This window comes from Dromiciops gliroides, chromosome 1 (genome assembly GCF_019393635.1).
Source record: "Dromiciops gliroides isolate mDroGli1 chromosome 1, mDroGli1.pri, whole genome shotgun sequence".
Lineage (NCBI taxonomy): Eukaryota > Metazoa > Chordata > Mammalia > Microbiotheria > Microbiotheriidae > Dromiciops > Dromiciops gliroides.
In genome coordinates, this window is record NC_057861.1 from 546,878,423 (window position 1) to 546,900,362 (window position 21,940).

Here is a 21,940-nt window from a genome sequence, read left to right on the forward strand (position 1 = left end):
CATTCCATCTTCCAAGGCCTGTGGACCATTCACAAATTACAATACCTCCTGGGAAGTTGTTCCTAAGACTGTAAGCACTTTTCCAAGTCCTTTGCAAGCACTCACCCGAAGCATCACTTCAGAAGCATTTGCTGTGCCTTTCTTTATTGTTATCTGGTGAGTAAAGCCCACGTAAATTTACTATTTACATCAGTAAAGTGGATGTTAAGTTAAGCAAGGCAGCCACATGATAGGGCATAAAGGGTGCTGGAATGGAAGTGAAGAGACCACAGTTTAGTGGGACCAGTCCTGGATTTGGGAACTGGACCAATCTCATCCTGACTGTTATTTGCTGTGGGACTTTGGGCAAGGTGCTTCACTTCTCTCTCAGCCCGAGTTTCCTAATCTGTAAAATTGGGATAATGCTTCACATGGATATTGTGAACCAGCGTTTGTAAAGTGCTTTGTAAACTATAAAACATGATAGAAATGTAAGACCAACTATTATAAGGAGTCACTTTTTACCTCATTGGGTCCCAATTTCCTCACCTGTGAAATAGAGAGGTTGGATTAGATCTAAAATTTTATGATTTGGATTCTTGTACAGAAACGATCATTTTTTTTTCATATTATCTACCCTTCTAGCTTGGAATTGTGTTTATTAATAATAACAATAATGATGGGCTAGCATTATATAATGCTTTAAAGGTTTACACATGGCACAGCTAGGTGGCGCAGTGGATAGAGCACTGGCCCTGGATTCAGGAGGTCCTGAGTTCAAATCCAGGCTCAGACACTTGACACTTACTAGCTGTGTAACTCTGGGCAAGTCACTTAACCCTAATTGCCCCACCAAAAAAAAAAAGGTTTGCACAACACTTTATATACGTTATCTCCTTTGATGCTCGCAATAACCATGTGAGATAGATATTTTATTATCCCTAGTTTACAGATGAAGAAACTGAGGCTGAGAGAGCTTAAGTGACTTGTCCAGGGCCACTAACTAGTGTCTGAGAAAGCATTCAGACTCAGTTTTTTTCTGACAAGTTAGCACTCTATCCAGTATACTAGTTACCTTCCTAGAATAGGAACATAGAGGAAGAAAGAGGTTATTGCAGTAATGTCCAGGTCTTTTCATCACAAATATCTGAAAGTCTTTTTCATTAAAGTCCCATTTTTTCCACTGAAAGATTATGCTGAGTTTTGCTGGGTAGGTGATTCTTGGTTGTAATCCCATTTCCTTTGCCCTTTGGAATATCATATTCCATGCCCTCCGGTACTTTAATGTAGAAGCAGCTAGACCTTGTGCTATCCTGACTGGGGCTCCATAATACTTGAATTCTTTCTTTTTGGCAGCTTGCAATATTTTCTCCTTGACCTGAGAGCTCTGGAATTTGGCTATAATATTCCTAGGAGTTTTCCTTTTGGGATCTCGTTCTGGAGGTGATCTGTGGATTCTTTCAATTTCTATTTTAGCTTCTTATTCTAGAATTTCAGGGCAATTTTCCCTGAGAATATCTTGGAAGATGGTGTCTAAGCTCTTTCCTTGATCATGGTTTTCAGGTAGACCAATAATTTGAAAATTATCTCTCCTGGACCTATTTTCCAGGTCAGCAGTTTTTCCCAGAAGATATTTCACATTGCCCTCTATTTTTTTATTCATTTGGATTTGCTTTATTGTGTCTTGGTTTCTCATAAAGTCACTGGCCTCCATTTGTTCAATCCTAATTCTTAGGCAATTGTTTTCATCAGAGAGCTTTTGTACCTCCTTTTGCATTTGGCCAATTTGATTTTTCAAGCTGTTGACTTTTTTCTCATGTCTTTCCTGCATCACCCTCATTTCTCTTTCCATTTTTTCCTCTACCTCTCCAACTTTATCTTCAAAGTCCTTTTTGAGCACCTCTATGGCCTGAGACCAATTCATATTTTTCTTGGAAACTTTAGATATAGGGGCCCTGATGTTGACATCTTCCTTTGAGGGTGCCCCTTGGTCTTCCTTGTTACTGAAGGAACTTTCTATGGTCCTCACCTTTCTCTGTTGGCTTATCTTGCCTTTCTTTTACTTGACTTTTAGCTCCTTAAAGTGGGGCACTGTTTCCAGGTTGCAGTATCCCAAGCTTCAGAAGTCCCAGGTGGTATGATTTAAGGAGAATCAGGTTCTTCACTCACCTGGCCTGTTCCCTGGTCCTTAGATGACCCCAGACCAACTTGCTAATTAACCAGCTTTGTGTGTTGTGGTTGTTAGCTCTGAGGAGCCTGTGCCCCTCCACCACCTGGGCCACTGCTACTCAAGCCTACCTCCTGGTTCTCAGCAGGGGTGTAAAATCCAAGTTCTGCCTTAGCACCAGCATAGACCCCTGTAGTCTCCCCCCTGCCCAGGGCTCAGCCCACTCACCAGACTGTGAGCTTAGTTCCAGACAACACTGGTGATTCAGCTGATTCAGAGGTTCTGGGGGTCTGCTTCTCTGGTGAGGCCTTTCTGGGACTGGATCTGTGTCAGGGTGACTGTGGGGTTGGGCTCAACTCCTGTATTAGCACAGCAGCTCCCTCCTTCTGACCTTCCAAGCTGTTCTTGGTTAGAAGATGATTTCAGCACATTCTTCTGTGAGTTTTGCTGCTCCAGGCATTTTCCTTTGGTGTTATTTGGATGTTTTTTGGAGCAATCGCATCATGAGTTTGGGAGCTCACTGCCTTTCCTCTGCTATTTTGGCTCTGCCCCTAGACTGACATGTTAATGGGACAAAGAAAAAATGAGCCTGATTAGATTGGAACATGTACATTGTGAAGTAGTGGGAAATTGGATTGGATGGATTGTGTAGGACTAAGAACAATACTTAATATAGAATATATAACAGAGAATATATGATAGAATAGCTATGTTAAGGGTTAAAATTCTAGCTAAACTGTCTAAAATATCTAATGAGTGGTCGCCAATCAATTACAAGCTTTAGCAAGAGTTAGACTTTTAAGCATTTATTAAGGAGAATAAGAATTTGGTAAAGAGAGAGAGAAAGGCCTAGATTCCTATCTATTAAAGGGAGAGCACATTTCTAGCTCCGCTCTCCACCAGAGTCCAAAGGAAAGAGCGCGAGACTGAGCGCCAGTCTCTTCCTTCCTCCTCCCACTAGCCCGCGTCACTTCCTGACTCCTGGTCTTGCCCTCAAAGACCTTCCCTTCATGGGCAGAACTCTTCTACAGTAAGTATCCAGCAGGTGGCGTTATTCCAATCGTTACAGCTAACATATGGAATATATAACATAGAATATATCTCTTGGCCAGGTAGTAGAACTTAGGCTTAATATGACTGAATACTACTTAAAGAAAGTGACTTAACATGTGTAAATTAACATATTCTAAACCAGGTGCATACATTATTGTTTGTTGTTGTTATTGTTGTTGTTTTGCAGGAAAATGAGGGTTAAGTGACTTGTTCAGGGTCACACAGCTAGTAAGTGTCAAGTGACTGAGGCTGGATTTGAACTCAGGTCCTCCTGAATCCAGGGTCAGTGCTTTATCCACTGCGCCACCTAGCTGCCCCCCAAGTGCATGCATTATTATGTTTAGATTATCTGTTCCTTTTTAGAGGAGCAGCATGGCATAGCGGACAGAGAGCTAGTTTTAGGAGATAAGACCTGGGTTCAAGTACCACCTCTGAACACATGCTGGCTGTGTTTTCCTGAGCAAATTATATGATCTTTCAGTCCCCTGAAGCAATTGGCTAAAGACTATACCTTTCAAGGGGGCAGCTAGGTGGTGCAGTGGATAAAGCCCTGGCCCTGGATTCAGCAGGACCTGAGTTTGGATCCGGGGTCAGACATTTGACACTTACTAGCTCTGTGACTCTGGGCAAGTCACTTAACCCCCACTGCCCCGCCAAAAAAAAAAAAAAAAAGACTATAGCTTTCAGAAAAGGTGCCAATCTACACTGCTAGGGGGAGCTTCTTCATTGTGAGTTTCCTATACCCACGAAGTAAAGATCAAGACCAGTGGGGAAAATCTTCTATTTTTATATCATATGTGACTTGTTCTCCATTAAGGTGGCAGATAAGTGAAGAATTCACTGCATAGTCACATCCTGAAGTCTTTGAACAATATTGCTGTTACTGTATACAAAGTTCTCTTGGTTTTTCTCATTTCACTCTTCACTATTTCATGTGTGATAAATGAATATTAATAATAAATATCTTGGGGAGGTTCAGTACTCCCCCTCTTTCTTTCTAAGTCCTTCAGGTTTTTTTTCCGAAAGGAATTTACTGATAGGATTTGGACTTTATTGCCCCAGACCACTTCTAGGTGGAAGCTATTGTGCTCTGCTCAGCTTGGGTGGGGTCTACATTCTTTAAATTGATTAATTTATATAGACATACTTTCCAAATCCAAGTGACCCTCCCATTCTTCACTGTATTATAGCCCACCTCAAGTCATGTCAACCAATTAGATTTGATTGCTATTTGATGGACCACCTACTGTTAGAAGGATATACAAACCGTGAGTCTGCCACTATTCTTGGTCTTTGGAAGGAGAGAGACAGCCAGTGACCATCCTTTTATTAATAACCTGCCGGCCTTATTAATAAAAATGATTAAATTACCCAGAAACTATATCTCATATTTTTAATCGTCACACATGTGAGTTTTTGCATGTTTTCCTAAAATCAACCTGCTCATCGTTTCTTACATCACAGTAGTATTCCATCACATTCATATACAATTTGTTCAGCCATTCCCCAGTTGATGGGCATCCCCTCAATTTTCAATTCTTTGCCACTACAAAGAGAGTTGCTACAAATATTTTAGAACCTATCAGTTCTTTCCCTTTTTCTCTCATTACCTTGGGAAATAATGTAATAAAGGTATTGCTGGGTCAAAAGGTATACACAGTTTTATAACTCTTTAGGCATAATTCCAAATTACTCTCCAAAATGGCTGGATTACTTTACAGTTCTACCAAGTATATTAGTGTCTCAATTTTTTCCATATCACCTTCAACATTTGTCATTTTCCCCTTCTATCATTTTAGCCAATCTGATAGGTGTGAGATATCTCAAAGTTACTTTAATTTGCATTTCCCTAATCAGTAATGACTTAAAGCATTTTCCCACATGACTACATATACCTTTGACTTCTTTATCTAAAAACTTCCTCTTCATATTGTGGTAAAATATGAAAGTTTTTAACAGTCGGTTAGGATAACTGAAAGACGCCAGTTTTTCAAGGACCACCCTTTTGGGGAGGAGATGAACAGTTCGCCTGCTGCGCATGTCAGACTGCCTGCCGGGTTTTTTGACTTCCGGGGTGGAGAGAACGAGAGGAGGCCTTTTGCCTGCTTGGCGGGACTCCTGACGGCGCGGCACAGACTCTCTCTCCAAAGGTGGCCTTTTTCGGTTTGGTGAGTTTTTATAAGGAATATAGACTAAGCTTAGACTTAAGACGATTTGTATTGTGTTTCTACTTTCCTATCCTTCTAATCAACATCACCTTGTGACTATCATAACTATAAATAAAAAGGTCTATCTAGAAAACCAAAAGCTGCTTCCATTTACTAGTTTGGGAGATAAATTAAGGGAAAGGTTAAGTAGGGGAGATTTATGATCTAATATCCAAGTTTAAATCTCACAATATCCTTTGACCATTTATCAACTGGGGGATGACTCATAAACTTACATATTTGAGGTATGATACCTTTATCAAAGAAACTATAAAATTTTCTTCCAATTTTCTGCTTTCCTTCCAATCTTGGTGACATAGGTTTTATTTCTTTGAAAACATTTTAATTTAATGCAATCAAAATGATCCATTTTACATGCTCTATATCTCTTTATTCATAAATTCTTTTCCTAGACATGTCTAATATGTTCCATGTTCTTCATTTTCTTATAATATGTCCCTTTATATCTAGGTCACGTATCCATTTGGACTTATCTTGGTAAATGGTGTAAGATATTGGTCTAGGTCCAGTTTTTGCCAGACTGCTTTCCAGCTTTCCCAACAATTTTTACCAAATAATGAATTCTTGTCCCAAAAGCTATTGGAATTAGTCGATCTTTAAATGTGTAGAAGAATTTACTTGTAAATCCTTCTGACCCTGATGCTTTTTTTCTTAGGAAGTTCATTTATGGCCTGTTTCATTTATTTTTCTAAAATAGGTTTATTTAGATATTCTATTTCTTCTTCTGTTAATCTAGGCAGTTTATATTTTTGTAAATATTCTTCCATTTCACTTAAATTGTTAAGTTTATTGGCACGTAATTGGACAAAATAATTGCTTTGATTTCATCTTCATTAATGGTATATTCACCCTTTTCATTTTTGATACTAGTAATTTGGTTTTCTTCTCTATTTTTTGAAACCAGTAGTTTATTTTTTTTCATAAAAATTAACTCCCGGTTTATTTATCAATTCAATGGTTTTCTTACATTAAAGTTTTATTATTGTCACCTTTAATTTTTTTTTTTGGTGGGGCAATGAGGGTTAAATGACTTTGGGTCACACACAGCTAGTAAGTGTTAAGTGTCTGAGGCTGGATTTGAACTCAGGTCCTTCTGAATCCAGGGCCAGTGCTTTATTCGCTGCACCACCTAGCTGCCCCGTCACCTTTAATTTTTAGGATTTTCAATTTGGTTTTTAATTGGGGATTTTTAATTTGTTCTTTTTTAGTCTTTTAAATTGCATACCCAGTTCATTGGTCTGCTCTTTCTCTGTCTCATTGATGTAAGCATTTAGAGATATAAATTTTCCTCTGTTTATAGCCTTTGCTGTGAATGATGTTTTAAAATCCTTAAACTCATGTAGTATACCCTTGTTCTTGCTCCATTTCTTATTTTTGCAGCCTCATCATGTTCTATTTCATTGCTCTGGCTGGAGCACACAAACGGGTTGTGGTTCAACTTAGACAGCAGTTGGCTATGGTAAGGTGGAATCCAAAATGGAATGATCCCAGGGAACAGTGGGCCCATCTTCTGCTCTATGGTCTATAGGAAACTTAACATTTTTCAAGGGAAAAGTGGAATGACTTTGTAGAAACTCTGCCTAGTGACCCAGTATAATGGGGAGTTGGTTAGCTTGTTCTTTGTATAGGTTTTTGGGGTTATAATAATTGTGTCTTCTCTATGTTCATACTAAGATATGTGACACTTGGGTTGATATACTTAGCAATAGTCATAGGGATAAAGACTGACAAACAGAGCAAAAATCTCTCCAAAAAGATAAGACAGCAAGTCTGATCTGCCAGTCTTTTCTAAAGGAAAATCTGGCTAAGACGTTGACAGTGTTCCCTTATATTAAGTGAACAAGTGGCTGCTGACTTCATTATTACTAACATTTATTAAGCACCAGTAGCATACATGGTGTTTGGATCAGTTATTCAATTAATGAACAAGTATTTAGTAAGCACTTATTATGTTCCAGGCACAGTGCTAGGTGCTGGATGTTGTTGTCCTTTGACCTTCATTCTCAAAGAGGACCATGGCATTGGCATGATGCCATGACTTGTAATGAATTGGATTTAAGTGAGGGGGGGCTGTGTTGGTGACCTTGGTAGGTGCTGGAAATATAAAAACAGAAACGACAGCCCCTGGAACTCAGAATATATGAAGGCAAGTAGAGTATAAGAAGATTGGAAAGGTAGGACAGGACCAGGTAGACAAATGTTGTAGCCTCCCAAAGAAGGTTATTGTATCTTCATATGCATTCATTCATATGTTTTTTTATTTTTTTGTTCATTCATTTTTTCATTTATCTATTTATTTATTTACTTATAGGAAAGTCGAGACAAACACTATCTTATTCGGAAACTTACAACTGTTCAGGAAGAGTTGAGAAACTGTCCAATCTGATTTTGAACACAATTCTTATTTCTTTCAAGCTGAATGAACTACCATACTGAACCTCCAAACTCATCTGTAGAATTTTGTACACTAAATGTGTTTTTCTAGAGTTCAAGCATTTTCTGCACTCTGATGCTATTATTGCTGCTGTAGTTTTGGATTATGTCAGTGTTTACATAACCAATTTCTATTTGCGGATTTTGTAAACTATAACAATGGTCTGAACTGAGTCTCTGCTTGTAGAATCTCAGCTCAGTGACTATAAAAATCTTTTAGGCTTAGGCTATTTAAGTTTTTACAAGGGAATTGGGAACAAAGAGAGCTTTATCATTTTTTAAGATAGTTTGAGAAATTTTGTTAAGTTAAATTTGAAGGCCATTACTTCGTGAGACTAGACTGATACTAATGAGCCAAATTTCAATGACATAAAATGAACTTTTCCTTTGACATTCTTTTTAAACTTCAGGGTTATGCTAACCCTAAAATAGAGGTTGCTTTGTAAAACAAGATAAACTCCTAAACCATCGTGTTATTAGCAGTTGGTAAGAAAATTGGAAACATAGTTATGTAACTAGTGTTAAACTTCCTAATTTTAGTCCCAGTTTGGTAAAATGAGATGCAAAAATGTCCATCATCTTACTCCAAAAGCTATCAATACTAGGCATATATAGCTCCTGCATGACTTTAAATTCTTTTTAGGTAAGTTCATAGATAAGACTAGCCATAGTTTCTGAACTTCTGTGGCAGTGCAGGAGCAGAACAGAAAGCTGTTTCAGGGAAATAGGTGCTCTTTGAACTTTTACCTCTCTTTTAGGGCTGATCTGTGGTTTCTGGGAAAAATACCCATTGTTTCCAAAAGTGGGAGAAGGTAGAGTTTTCTCGATTCCCTAAGGTCTGTTTCCTTTTATGTTTTGTAGACAATACTTTTAAAGGACATTTCAAGTTTCAGAAATGTTTTGGGGAGAATGTTTTAAGATGTGTTTTATATTCCTGTTTGGCTATGGATAAGTGCTTTGGGATTATGTCACACCTTTGAATTCATGTTAAATCCCTCTTACTCCAGATGGCAATACAACCTAAATCACTGACTCAGGGCCTTTTTAGATACAACGTTTTAAAAATTTACTCAACTAGATTTCTAAGGAGGAATTTAGCTTCCTTGTAACACATACAAGCACATTTCAAAGTATTGTTTGTTTATAATGTTTATATTTTTCTGTGTATGTACATGTATTTAGTGAAATGTAATGGAATAATTTATAGCTCCTATTGTAGTTAAAAACAAGTAATAGATGCTTTGAAACTGGCTAATATTTGGCACTGTTGGGAAAATTTCTAAGTCTGATGGAGGAACAGAAACAATGAAGTCTCCAGCCTGAAGCAAATAGGTTTATTGAGAGAAAATCAAATCTCACAATAAAGCCGGTCAGTCAGAGGTTGACCTGAAAGACCTTGAGTTACAAAATCAATGGGTTTTTATACCCCTCCCGAGCTTGTATGCTTATATACCATACTAATTAGAAGTATCTAAAATTAAAGCATATTCTTAGGAAATATTGAAACTGCCTACATGACAAATGTCAGCATTTTCCAATACTCTTATCAGTCTTCTTGTGGCAACAGGGTCATAATTATGCTGCCCCTTCTAGTAGTCAAGTATATCACTAGTGATCTGCATGACCCCCTTGAGTCAAGCATAACACTCGTGGTTTCTAAAATATAATATTACTGACTATTGTATCTTCTGATATTACTTAATGCTTAACATTGAAAAGTATCATCTGACATTATTAAGTAGTAAGAAGAGAGACTTAATCTACTAATACAATGAAAAATAAGATATCTAAATATAATATCACAATTTTTCAATTAATGTTTGATTATTATCATAATTAAATCACTTTAAATCTCTTATAACTAAGGGATGGGGGAAATCTCACAGCCCTAAAGATTTAGCCTTTTGAGTTATTCCATGGCTTATCAACTAATATAACATTATCAAAAAGGAGTGTTGTCTAAATCTTTTTTAATATATGCAGATCTTTTTAAGTAGTTAATTTTCATTTAGTGTCTTCAGGCTGGATATTTTTTCCAATGTATTTGTAGTTTAGTTTTTCAAAAGTGATTTTAGTGATGGTTTCTTACTGTTTATCTTTTTTTTTTTTTTGGTTTTTCTTTTCTTTTAAATTCAAACATGCTTTAAGTAGTAGTTTAAATTTCAGAGGCTGATGAAGTTTTATGGAAATGGTTGCTGATGCTGAGGAATATTGTTCAAGGATAATTTCTTTCTTTTATAGATGATTGATCATTTGTTTATAGAAGTATTTTTCCTGTGTCATGCCACAGAGTGCTTCCCCTGTGTGTATAATCCCAGTGCCAACCAACTATTGTTTCCTTCTAATTCCACAAAGCTAGTTTATAATGAAAAATAGTTTAAGATTGACTTGAGTTGCAGCAAGGATTTGTCACTTTTATGTTATGATGACTACCAGAAGCAGGGGATTTTCAGGGATCATCTTTCTTAAGGCCTCAGATGTTCTTATCAATATAAGCTGCTTTTGAATATGCAGAACTTCATTATCCTCACTGAAAAGAATTGTAGCCATTTCTAACCAGTGTCAACATAAATAGCAAGACTAATTCCGAAGTTCCTGACATGTATTTTCTGCTCTTTGTTAAAGAAATGCTGAAAACAAAGAATTACTGTTATATATTTATTTCACTGTTAAGAAATTCTGATTAATGTAGTATTAGCTGTAGTGAAATGTTGACTCTTGTAAATATTACTTGGAATTTTTTTTTTTGGTCAAACTATAACTTCTGGTTAAAGTCATAGGATAAAAAGTATATCTTTTCTCTGTTTAATGTGCATTAAACTTACTAATTAAAACAATATTTAAAATCTTAGAATGATTACATGTATGTTTGGACTCACAAGGTTATTCTGTAAGCAAAAGATCCTGGAAATCTATTAGTTTTTAAAGTTATCTTTTTGTCTTCTCATTGGAGAGTCTAGTGTCTTATTCAAATGAGTGCCTTCCAAAGATGAATTAGAAATTTGTTTGGGGGGGCAGCTAGATGGCACAATGGATAGAGCACCGGCCCTGGAGTCAGGAGTACCTGAGTTCAAATTCGGCCTCAGACACTTAACACTTACTAGCTGTGTGACCCTGGGGCAAGTCACTTAACCCCAATTGCCTCACTTAAAAAAACAAAACAAAACAAAAAAGAAATTTGTTTGGAGGGGAGTTGTTTTCAAATGTTCCTGAAAACATTTGTTTACTCAATCCAAATAATTCACACCTAAAGTTCTAGCCATCAAAGTAGTTCTAATTTCTTCTCACCAAAGAAAGAGAAGTTTAGCCTTTAGTTGGCATTTTTTTACAGAGTGGAGAAATGTAGATTTTTGCTTTGGAAAACCTGTTATTATCTACCTGACTTTATTCATTGAACAGATATTTAAATAAGGCACTGTACTGAAGGAGTAGGTAACCATGTCCCTATACCAACATAGTAACATAGAATGAGAGAAGTGAGCTTCTGAACTTATCTTCCTTAAATGGAAGCATATTAGCTTGTTTCAATTCAATTCAATTCTATTCAATTAAATATTAAGTGCCTAATTTGTTCAAGAACCAGATGAGGAATGGCAGCCCCACTTGCAGATGAATTGATGATTGCATTTCTGTTATAAGGGGAGATTCATGGAGAGTGGGAGAAGCAAATATATCCAGAAATCACTGTGATGTGAAAACAAAAGGCATGAATAAACTTTAAAAAAAGAAAAAGAAAAAAGAAGTACCCTGTTCTCAAGGAGTTTAAATTTTACTGCAGGTGAGGCACCGCAAGTACAAAGAAAATATAACTGTAGGGTTTGATGGTGGCAAGGAGGAAACCAAAGTGGTCTTGGAAAATCTGAAGAGAATGTCTTTTTAAAAATGGAAGGAGGGAGCAGCTAGGTGGCGCACCGGCCCTGGATTCAGGAGTACCTGAGTTCAAATCTGGCCTCAGACACTTGACACTTACTAGCTGTGTGACCCTGGGCAAGTCACTTAACCCCCATTGCCCCAGCCAAAAAAAAAAGTTAAAAAAAAGGAGGGGGGGGCAGCTAGGTGGCGCAGTGAATAGAGCACTGGCCCTGGAGTCAGAAGTACCTGAGTTCAAATCCAGCCTCAGACACTTAACACTTACTAGCTGTGTGACCCTGGGCAAGTCACTTAACCCCAATAGCCTCACTAAAAAAAAAAAATGGAGGGAGGGGCAGCTAGGTGGCACAGTGAATAAAGCACCAGCCCTGGATTCAGGAGGACCTGAGTTCAAATGCGGTCTCAGATACTTAACACTTACTAGCTGTGTGACCCTGGGCAAATCACTTAACCCCAATTGCCTCACCAAAAAAAAAAAAAAAAAAAAATGGAGCCAGGTAATCTAACCTTTAAACAGAAATTTAGGATCAAATCTGCAATAGAAAAAAATGGTTATGTCAGAAATAGAATGAGAAAAGGATTCCATCCTTTTTACACCCCACCTTTGATTATTTTTTATACATTAAGTTTAAAAAATTTTTAAATTCCAAATTCTCACACTCCCCCCAGCCCCTTCCCCAGCTGTTGAGAAGGCAAGAAATATGATACCCATTATACATGTGAAGTCATGCAAAACATTTCCATATTAGGTTGCAAAAGAAAAAAGAAAAATAAAGCAAAAAAAAAAAATACTTCATTCATGCTACCCATGTGCAATTAATATCTATTTATGTGAATGGTGTTTTGTAATTGTGTTCACATAGTTCCTATGTTTGTCTTGACAGACTCCCAAATATTTTATACTGTATGTAGTTATTTTTGAATTCTTAATTTGTTTTTTTTTAATAAATATTTTTTGTTTGTTTTATGGGGGGTGGGCAATGAGGGTTAAGTGATTTGCCCAGGGTCACACAGCTAGTGTCAAGTGTCTGAAGCCAGATTTGAACTCAGGTCCTCCTGAATCCAGGGTCAGTGCTTTATCCACTGTGCCACCTAGCTGCCCCCCCCAATTTGTTTTTAACATTAAAAAAATTTTTCATTCTAAATTTTCCCATCTACCCCATTGAGAAGGCAAGCAATATATCAATTATACACATGATGGCAAGCAAAACATTTCCATGTTAGCCATGTTGTTAGCAAAAATAAAACAAAATAAACAAAAAAACAAAAGCCAAGAAACATAAAGCGAAAAAATTATTCATCAATCTGCACTCAGACTCCATATCAGTTCTCTCAGGAGGGTAGATGATATTTTTCATCATGGGTCCCTTGGAATTGTCTTAGATCATTGTCTTGATCAGAATAACTGTTAAAATTGGTTATCTGAATGTTATGGGGAAAATAGGGTAGGGGGTTTGGGATAGGGGTAGGGGTTTGGGGTCCTTAGGAATTCCTCTTTAAAGAATTACACCCTCTTGCACACAAAAGCAGTTAGAATAAGATAGTAGTTTATTTAGAGGAAGGGGAAGGGAAGGGAAACCAAGAGAAATCCTTGGACTTCTCATGGGGAGAAAGGCATGGCACAGAGTGTGGTTCTGAGATACCAATCTCCTCGAGCAGGAGACAGGTAGATACTTTTATAGAGGACTGATGGGGGTGACCATCTGACTGTGGAAAGTTCCCTTAGTGAGGGAGGACCCTCCCCCACTGGTGGTGGCTGGAGGAGTTGGGTGAGAGGTGGCTGTAGATCTCTCAAGCCACCGCCTCAGGACACAAAGGCAGCAGCCTCACCTAATCTTATCTCCCCTGGGTTGAGGGAGTTTAGAATGAAGGGTGGAGGTCCCAAAGCTAGCTCAGTCCAATCTGGTTCCACTTATCTCTTTAAGTGTGTCTGTCCTTGGTTTAGCTTCTCAAGGAAGAAGTCTCCTTGATATACCCCAGAGAATTTCTGGGGTGCTCTGGGCCCATAACATGAAATAAAAAGTTAAACTGAGGACAAAATTACTGAGCCATCTATGACTTTAATTGCAAAACTAGCACCTGCATATTAAACCAGGTCCCCTGATTCCTCAGAGGTCAGAGACAAGGAGTGATTTACAGAGATGACTTTTATTTTAAAAAAAGGAATTGGAAAAATTACAGAAATCTTTTGAACATAATTCTATTAGAAAAGGCAGGTCACCTGACTGGTTAGCTTCTCCCAGACTTTCATAATTCTATGCCAGATTTGCTCCTGGGGTACTTTTTGTAACTAGAAAGTGGACTGGGAAAGTGGAACTTGTGGTCATGATGTGGGCTAATTCAGCCCACATCAGTTCAGTGGGTAGCAGTCACCACCTCCCCCCTACCTTAGCAGAGTCTATTACTCAACTTAAACTCTAGCTAAAGAAAGAGAAAAGAGGGCTTAATTTTACTACTGGCTAACTTGTCTCCAGCTGCCAGGAAGGGGAACTTGACCTCTGGTCAACCTAGCTTCCTGCTTAGCCTTTGGTCAACCCCCCTAGAAAGCCTTTTGAAAAACTTCATAATATTATTCTTCTAAATTATCTGCTATTAAATGATAGTCTCAATCTATTCACTAAATCTATAGGTAACGTAGATGTAAGTGACTGCTAGTCTGGCTTATTTGAGGTCTAGCTCTTTCTAAAGAAGGGGCCCTAATCAAACTAAAAAATCAAAGTAATTTTTTAAAAAGCTGATCCCCCCCCCACAGCTAATCATCCTTACAGTATTGCTGTTATTTTGCCCAATACTCACTTCACTCTGCATCAGTTCATATATGTGGTCTTCCTTATTTCTTCCTGTTCAGGCTATCGTTAAGACATTCCCCTCAATTTCCAGTTCTTTGCCACCACAGAAAGAGCTGCTCTAAATATTTTTGATACAAATAGGTCCTTTCCCCTTTTCTTTGATCTCTCTGGGATACAGATCCAGGAGTGGTACTGCTAGATCAGAATGTATTACAGCCTGATGGGCAAAGTTCCTAATTGTTCTCTAGAATAGCTGCACTAGTTCATAACTCCACATGCAAAAAGGCATGTGTCCCAATTTTTCCCCGTCCCTTGCAGCAGGCATGTCATTTTTCTTTTCTGTCATATTAGCCGATCTCATAGATGTGAAATCCGCCCCATTTTTCTTGCTATCCGTAAGCACACACTAGCAGCAAGAGAAATTTATGATGGCCCGTGTTCTCTCCCAATAAAGTTGCCGATCTGGGTTTCCTCCTGGGTCCCGAACCCCTAAGGCAGCCTCCCGGAGCAGAACCAGCGACTTTCCTTCCCTGCTTTATTTTCCCATGCGCAGGCGTTGTTTCAATCTCCCAGGCAGCAGAAAGAGTACTCACCCTACACCGGCCTAACTCTTAGCCAATAGGAACCCCGGCTAGATCTTCCCAGCCAATAGGAACTGTGGCTGTGATCAACAAACACGTGACCACCTCGGAAGGAGGAGAAAATTTTTCTTCTCAATGGGAACCACAACCCCACCCAAGCGCTGCTGATGAAGCGCTGCGTCATAAAGGCGCGTCCGCGGCGCGTCCCGCACGTCCGTCATCTGCGTGCGCGGAGAGCTGTTTCACCTGCTTCTCCTCCGGGGAGAGTCGGCTAGGGTCAGCAAGATGTTGGGCTGCGCTGGGGCAGCTGTGGCTTCCCCGCTCTGGATGCTGTGCTCTGGAGCTCGGAGGCTCCCCTCAGGTAAAGAGGGAGGAGCGGGGTCTCCGAGGGCACGTCCCTAAAACACTCCCGTGGTGGAAGTATGGGTGCTACAGTGTTATCCCTACTTTACAGAGGAGGAAACTGAGGCCGAGAATAAGTGACTTGATGAAAAATTGGGCCTTCCTGACTCCGAGCCCAACCCTTAATAAACTGGGCTACCTGGCTGGCCGTGCTTTTGTATACAATATAGGCACACCTGGTCAAAAATATTGACCAAGGGGGTTGCTAGGTGGTACGGTGGATTAAAGCACCGGCCCTAGATTCAGGAGTTCAAACCCGGCATCAGACACTGGACACTTACTAGCTGTGTGACCCTGGGCAAGTCACTTAACCCTCATTGCCCCACCAAAATAAATGAAAATACTGACCAAAGGGAAAATGTGGGGTTAGGGACTGGACTTATGATTTCATTGGTATAGGAAACTTCCAGGGAAGGTTTTTACCAGTGTAGGTTACAAGTTGTAGAGTTGTCTAGGCTGTAGAGGACTGACAAGTTGAAGTGACTCGCTGAGGGGTTATACAGCCCATATGTATCAGTGGAGGGATTGGAACTCGCATCTTCGTGGTTCCAAGGACACCTCTCTGTCCACCAGACTTTAGCTTCATGAAGGAAAAAGAAAAAGAAAAATGCTTTTAAACATTAGCAAACTGCCTCCAGAGAGGTGCTTTGAGTGATCCTGCCTGGATGAAGAAACACTGAAATGTACCCTCTCCTTCAGAAACAAGCTTTCGCTGAGAGCATGTTATATACCTAGTACTAGGTACTTTATGGGTATGAGATAAGTGTACAAAAGAAGTCTAAAAAGCATTATACAGGCTCGTAAGAACCAGCTTAAGAAAGGTTATTGTATAATCCAAAAGACAAGCTGAATCCATAGATATACTAAACAATAGGTGATTTCAGTTCAGGAAATATTGGGTTCCAGTTATATATAGGGTATCCTGTTAGGTAAAGCATCTGGGTATGAAATCAAAACTTTAAAAAAAAAATGCCTGTACCACACTGGTAAGAAGTAATCAAATTTTGAGACAAAATATTGGCTCAAAGGTAGGCAAATGTTATTATTATGTATGTTATTATTGTTCAGTTGTTTTCAGTTGTGTTGGACTCTTTATGATCTCATTTGGAGTATTCTTGGCAAAGATACTAGAGTGGTTTGTCATTTCCTTCTCCAGCTCATTTAACAGATGTGGAAACTAAGGCAAACAAAGTTAAGTGACTTGCCCAGGATCGCACAACTAGTAAGTCTCTGAGGCCAGATTTCATCTCAGGAAGGTGAGTCTTCCTGACTCCAAGCTCAGCATTCTATCTACTATACCACCTAGCTTCCCATTTTGTGTATGTGTGTCTGTGTGCGTATATACATACATATACACACACACATATACACACATATAGTTTGCATTGTATATATCATATTTTATATGAGATGACTCCAGAGGAAAGTGAGGCTGGTGACTTTGTAACAGCCCTTCTTCACTTGAATCCAATTCATTGCAAGTCATGGCATCATCTTCCAGAATGAAGGACTAACAATAACCAACATTCAGTCCCACTGGGGACCCAACTGGCCTGTTCCAGTTGGGCTACACAGCTCCTTCCTTTCTTTTTTCCTTTTTTCTTCCTCCCCTCTCCTACTCTTCCCCTTCTCCTCCCTTTTTCCAGATAGGGAATCATACCCTTACCTGTGGGCACTGGCCAAATGAATACAAGTTTGGCTGCAGAAGCCTCACAAGATTTCTTGGGGTTTATCTGTAAGATGTCTTCCAAGGATCATTTCTTAAACCTAAATAACTCTGGTCCTCTTTAATTGACCAACAGGTCCCAAGCCTCATTTTCCATTGTTTGGCCTCTTGATGGCTCAGGGTGGGCCTAAATAGCAGTTTTTATCTTTTTTGGCCAGAAACCCTGAGGGTCTCCCCCACCTTTAACCTTTTTTTTTTTTTTTGGAGAGATAAGAGAGGCCTATCTTTCCCTCCTTCCTTACCTTGCCTTAACCACCCTATAGGTGTTGCCTTAGGCAAACTGAGACCTGTGAAAGGCCTTATCTTAAAAGGCCAAGGTCACCCAACCGCAGCAAATCCAGCTTCAGACACTTGACCCTTACTAGCTGTGTGTCCCTGGGCAAGTCATTTAACACCATTACCTTAAATATCCAGAGCCATCTACAGTTGTCCTGATTCTTGCCACTGTACCCAGATGGCTCAGGCGGAGAGAGTGAGGCTGGTGACTTTGCACAGCCCTGCCTCACTTAAATCCAGTTCATCACAAGTCATGACATTACCTCCATGATGTCATAGTCCTCTTTGAGAACAAAAGACTAACAACAATAACAACATAGTGTATATATGTATTATATACATATATGTGTGTACCCATGTGCACATACATATACACACTATGTAGGTATATGGGCATGCATATAGGAGTTCAGCTTAGATGTAGTCTAGGAAGGTGTATGAGATAAAGCCAGAAGGGTAGAGTGATACCAGATTGTGGAGAAACTTGAATGTTAGGATAAAGAATTTGAACCTTATTTAGGAGGCAATAGGGCTATTGAAGGGTTCTCAGTAGATAAGTGACCTGATAAATACTTCTTGAATTGAATGATTAGACCTAGACAGGACAGAGATGAATCTGGCTGTAGAGTGAGGTTCATTGGAAGGGACAGAAAATAGGAATGATAAAACCTGTTTGGAAGCAATAGCCCTTTCAGATGGTATTGAGAACCCTCAAGAGGGGACAATAGAAAGAGGTGGGTAGATTTGAGAGAAAATCAATAGAAAATTAAGTACAAATAACAGTAAAGTGAAGACTTAACTCTTAACTGGTCTTTTCAATTACATTAGGTAAAGTCAAAATCACCTTTATTATAGCTTTACATTCTCACAAAATACAACTTGTTTTATAGGTTATACAAGAAATGTCAGCATCAGATTTCGCAGTACAGGAATGACCTATGAAAATGTCAACCATGCCACTATCGATCGTATCATCCGGGTGGATCATGCAGGGGAATATGGAGCAAACCGCATATATGCTGGACAAATGGCTGTACTAGGTAGAACAAATGTCGGACCACTTATTCAGGTCTGTATATGCGAATCTTTGCCCCTTCTACTTTGTGCCACTGAACATTTGATTATAAACAAATGTTCGTAAATAAAAATAAGTATTTCATTATAAGTAAATATATCATAATTGTAGTCTGTAGGAAATTCCAGTTCTAAATTGTTTTTCATTTACCCTGTTAATTGGTATTTGAGGAAAAGAATAAACCACTTTATAAGAGGAACTCAAAAGGTGGAAACTGACAAGCAATTAGCCTTGCCTTGAGATTTTTGTGAGAAGTATAGGATATTTTATTTTATTTTATTATTTTTTGTTTTGTTTTGTTTTGTTTTTTGGCGGGGCAATGGGGGTTAAGTGACTTGCCCAGGGTCACACAGCTAGTAAGTGTCAAGTGTTTGAGCCCGGATTTGAACTCAGGTAGTCCTGAATCCAGGGCCAGTGCTTTATCCACTGCGCCACCTAGCCGCCCCTGGGATATTTTATTTAGTACAGTCTAGCAGCCTGGAATCAAATACTTATTATTCTGACCTTTCAGATTTTAAAATAAGCAAAATAGATTTCGTTTCTTTGTATTATCATCAGTACAGATCTTTTACCTTTATATAAATAGCAGTATTTCCAGAAAAAAACTAAGATAAACTAATTGGGAAATGAACTAAATCAATACTTGATCACCTTATACATTAGAGGCTCTCTCTTTGTACTTTGAATCTCTTTTGTGATGGTCTTTTCTCTTTTTTACAAGTAAATGATTTGGGTTGAAGTGGGGCAGAATTAAATGTAAATCATATATAAAGGGAGAGAGGAAAAGTCTTTCCCCCATTTCTACCTTGATTTCCCTTTCATTGTATAGACTGAGAAAATGCTGTTTCCATAGCACATAGTATCATCCTTGTTAGGTGTGTTTTTGGGATGGTTGGATTCTCTTATTAATTTATTTCTTCTGCAGAAAATGTGGGATCAGGAAAAGGACCATTTGAAAAAGTTTAATGAGTTGATGATTACATATAGAGTCCGACCAACTATTCTGATGCCCCTTTGGAATGTAATGGGATTTGTATTGGGTGAGTTTCCATTTACGTGAATTTATTTTACCTAAAGGAGGCTAAGAATGCAATATGATTTATGATGTGGACAATTTCAGGTGCTGGAACAGCCTTGCTTGGGAAGGAAGGGGCAATGGCTTGCACTGTGGCTGTAGAAGAGTCAATAGCACACCATTATAACAACCAGATTAGGACATTAATGGAAGAGGATCCAGAAAAGTATGAAGAACTCCTTCAGGTGCTTAGTTTTGTTTTGGAATTTGGCTGATTTAGAAAAGGTGTGTATATGTATATATGTGTATGTATATTTTCAACATATGGTGATATATATATATATATAATCATATGTTGAAAATAAATTTGAAGGGATCTTAGAAATCATTGGATTCTTATTTTATAGGAAACTTAGTTTTAGATTTTTGAGTAACTTGCTGAAGATCCCACTGGTAGTTAGTGACAGAGTTGGGACAAGACTCTAGTCCAGAGTGATTTCCACTACATCATCTTGGCAGATTCTGAATAAATGCCTTTAGCATGAAGAGAGGTCAAACAAAAGAATGAAGAGACTCTTTTAGTCAATTTCCAAACAAAATATAGAGTTATTTTGACATCCTGATCAACATATATTTAGCATCCATGTGGTATTAATCTTTTGAGATGTTTCTACTTTTATATATATATATTTATAGATATCCAGTTTCATGTGACCTACTTCTTGAAGCCAGTTCAGTTTCAAGGTGAAAAGTGCCAAAGTCTCTATAAGAGAGGTAGCTAAGAAGTGGTATGTCACGTTTTTTATCCTTTTTCTGCCTTACTTGTAGGTCTAACTCAAAAAAGAAATTTGTGGGCAAATTTGTATCATATTTTGTCAGTCGTTGGCTCCTGCTCAGTCTAATAATATACAAAGCATCAGTGAAAGTCAATACATTCAATAAATATCATTTATCCTTGAATATAAGATGTCCCAAGAGAAAGAAATGTGTGTTGATGGTTAGTAGTATCACATAAGATAATGTATATGGAGCGCTTTGTAAACCAAAACGTACTATATAAAAATAGATATTGTAATGATTTTCACATTTACATAGTGCTTTGTAGTTTACAAGACAGTTTCTTTAGAACAATTCTGTAAGGTTGTTCAGTAGTAGTATTATTCCCATTTTACAGATAAGGACACAATCGCATCCAGGTTAAGTATTTGTCCCAAAGTCATACCTGCAGTATCAGGAGCAGTGCTGGGATCTAAAGCCAAATCTTCTGAATTGAAATCTAGTGTTCTTTCTGAGATTTCCAAACTGAAGACATGATATATATTTTCTGGTCCATTAAATGCTATTGCTATCTTGCTGTTATTTTTATTTAATCAGATAATTAAGAAATGTCGGGATGAGGAGTTAGAACACCATGACACGGGGCTTGACCACGATGCAGAATTGGTAGGTACCTGTCATTTATACTCTGCTGTTGGTGCTTTGGCCACTGTTATTTGGAAAGTAAAATGGTTGCCAGAGAAAATACAGTATTCATGCAAATTATTCAGACTTGAGGGGTCCTGTTTTTTGTTCTTTCTTAATATAATTCTTCCTGGTGGCCTTTCTTCAAGTATGAGAAATCAGCAGTTGTTATTTTACAAAGGTTTGTTTGTTTGTTTTGAGGCAATTGGGTTAAGTGACTTGCCCAGGGTCACACAGCTAGTAAATGTCAAGTGTCTGATGCCAGATTTGAACTCATATCCTTCTGACTCCAGGGCCAGTGTGTTACCTAGCTGCCTCTATTTTACAAAGTTCTTAGAAAACACAAGTGAATTATTTCTCACTTGCTAGTGTATCTTTGCCTGTGAAAACATTTCTTGCAACTCTGCATTGGGACAACTAATAAATTCAATCTTGTGTTTCTTTTTAGGCACCGGCATATGCCATCTTGAAGGGTGCTATTCAGGTTGGGTGCAAAGCTGCAATATATTTATCGGAACGAATTTAAAATAATTCCTTGTGACGTTATGTAAAAGGTAACTGAAGGAGTTAAATTTGCACATGTGAACTTTATAATTATTGTGAATTTTGTTAATAAATTGAATAATTCTGCTTTTAAAAACTCTGGTTTTTCTGTATCCTGCCTTCATGTCACATATATGTACTGCCATTTATTTTGGTGAGGCAATTGGGGTTAAGTGACTTGCCTAGGGTCACACAGCTAGCAAGTGTTAAGTGTCTGAGACCGGATTTGAACTCAGGTCCTCCTGAATCCAGGGCTGGTGCTTTATTCACTGTGCCACCTAGCTGCCCCTCCCTCCATTTTTTTTTTTTAGTGAGGCTATTGGGGTTAAGTGACTTGCCCAG

At 38.4% G+C, this 21,940-nt stretch overlaps 2 protein-coding genes across 3 annotated transcripts in view; both read left to right on the forward strand.

Annotated features, from left to right (window-relative positions):
• TMC7 (transmembrane channel like 7) overlaps positions 1-9,887 on the forward strand; it is a 73,637-nt gene extending 63,750 nt beyond the window's left edge. Inside the window, exons 14-16 of one of the 2 annotated variants that reach the window (XM_043979588.1) lie at positions 1-156; positions 6,808-6,886; positions 7,739-9,887. In XM_043979588.1, the coding sequence (XP_043835523.1) occupies positions 1-156; positions 6,808-6,886; positions 7,739-7,813 (310 nt within the window). In that variant the 3' untranslated portion in view covers positions 7,814-9,887. Of the gene's footprint in view, positions 157-4,389; positions 4,666-6,807; positions 6,887-7,738 lie in introns of those variants that run through there. The other variant, XM_043979589.1, reaches the window with a different exon arrangement.
• A 5,410-nt stretch (positions 9,888-15,297) lies between these two features.
• COQ7 (coenzyme Q7, hydroxylase) lies at positions 15,298-21,676 on the forward strand. The gene is made up of 6 exons (XM_043976249.1): positions 15,298-15,461; positions 18,395-18,573; positions 19,505-19,619; positions 19,700-19,839; positions 20,969-21,037; positions 21,504-21,676. Exons 1-6 carry the CDS (start codon positions 15,386-15,388, stop codon positions 21,579-21,581), a joined length of 657 nt encoding a protein of 218 aa, XP_043832184.1. The 5' UTR covers positions 15,298-15,385; the 3' UTR covers positions 21,582-21,676.
• Positions 21,677-21,940: the final 264 nt, after the last annotated feature.

Bases quoted from the DNA above. Each gene is read 5' to 3' on its own strand.
- COQ7 (XM_043976249.1), top strand. From the start codon at position 15,386: ATGTTGGGCTGCGCTGGGGCAGCTGTGGCTTCCCCGCTCTGGATGCTG. The intron at 15,462-18,394 runs GTAAAGAGGGAG...CTTGTTTTATAG, and splicing joins AGCTCGGAGGCTCCCCTCAG to GTTATACAAGAAATGTCAGC. The intron at 19,620-19,699 runs GTGAGTTTCCAT...GGACAATTTCAG, and splicing joins TGTAATGGGATTTGTATTGG to GTGCTGGAACAGCCTTGCTT.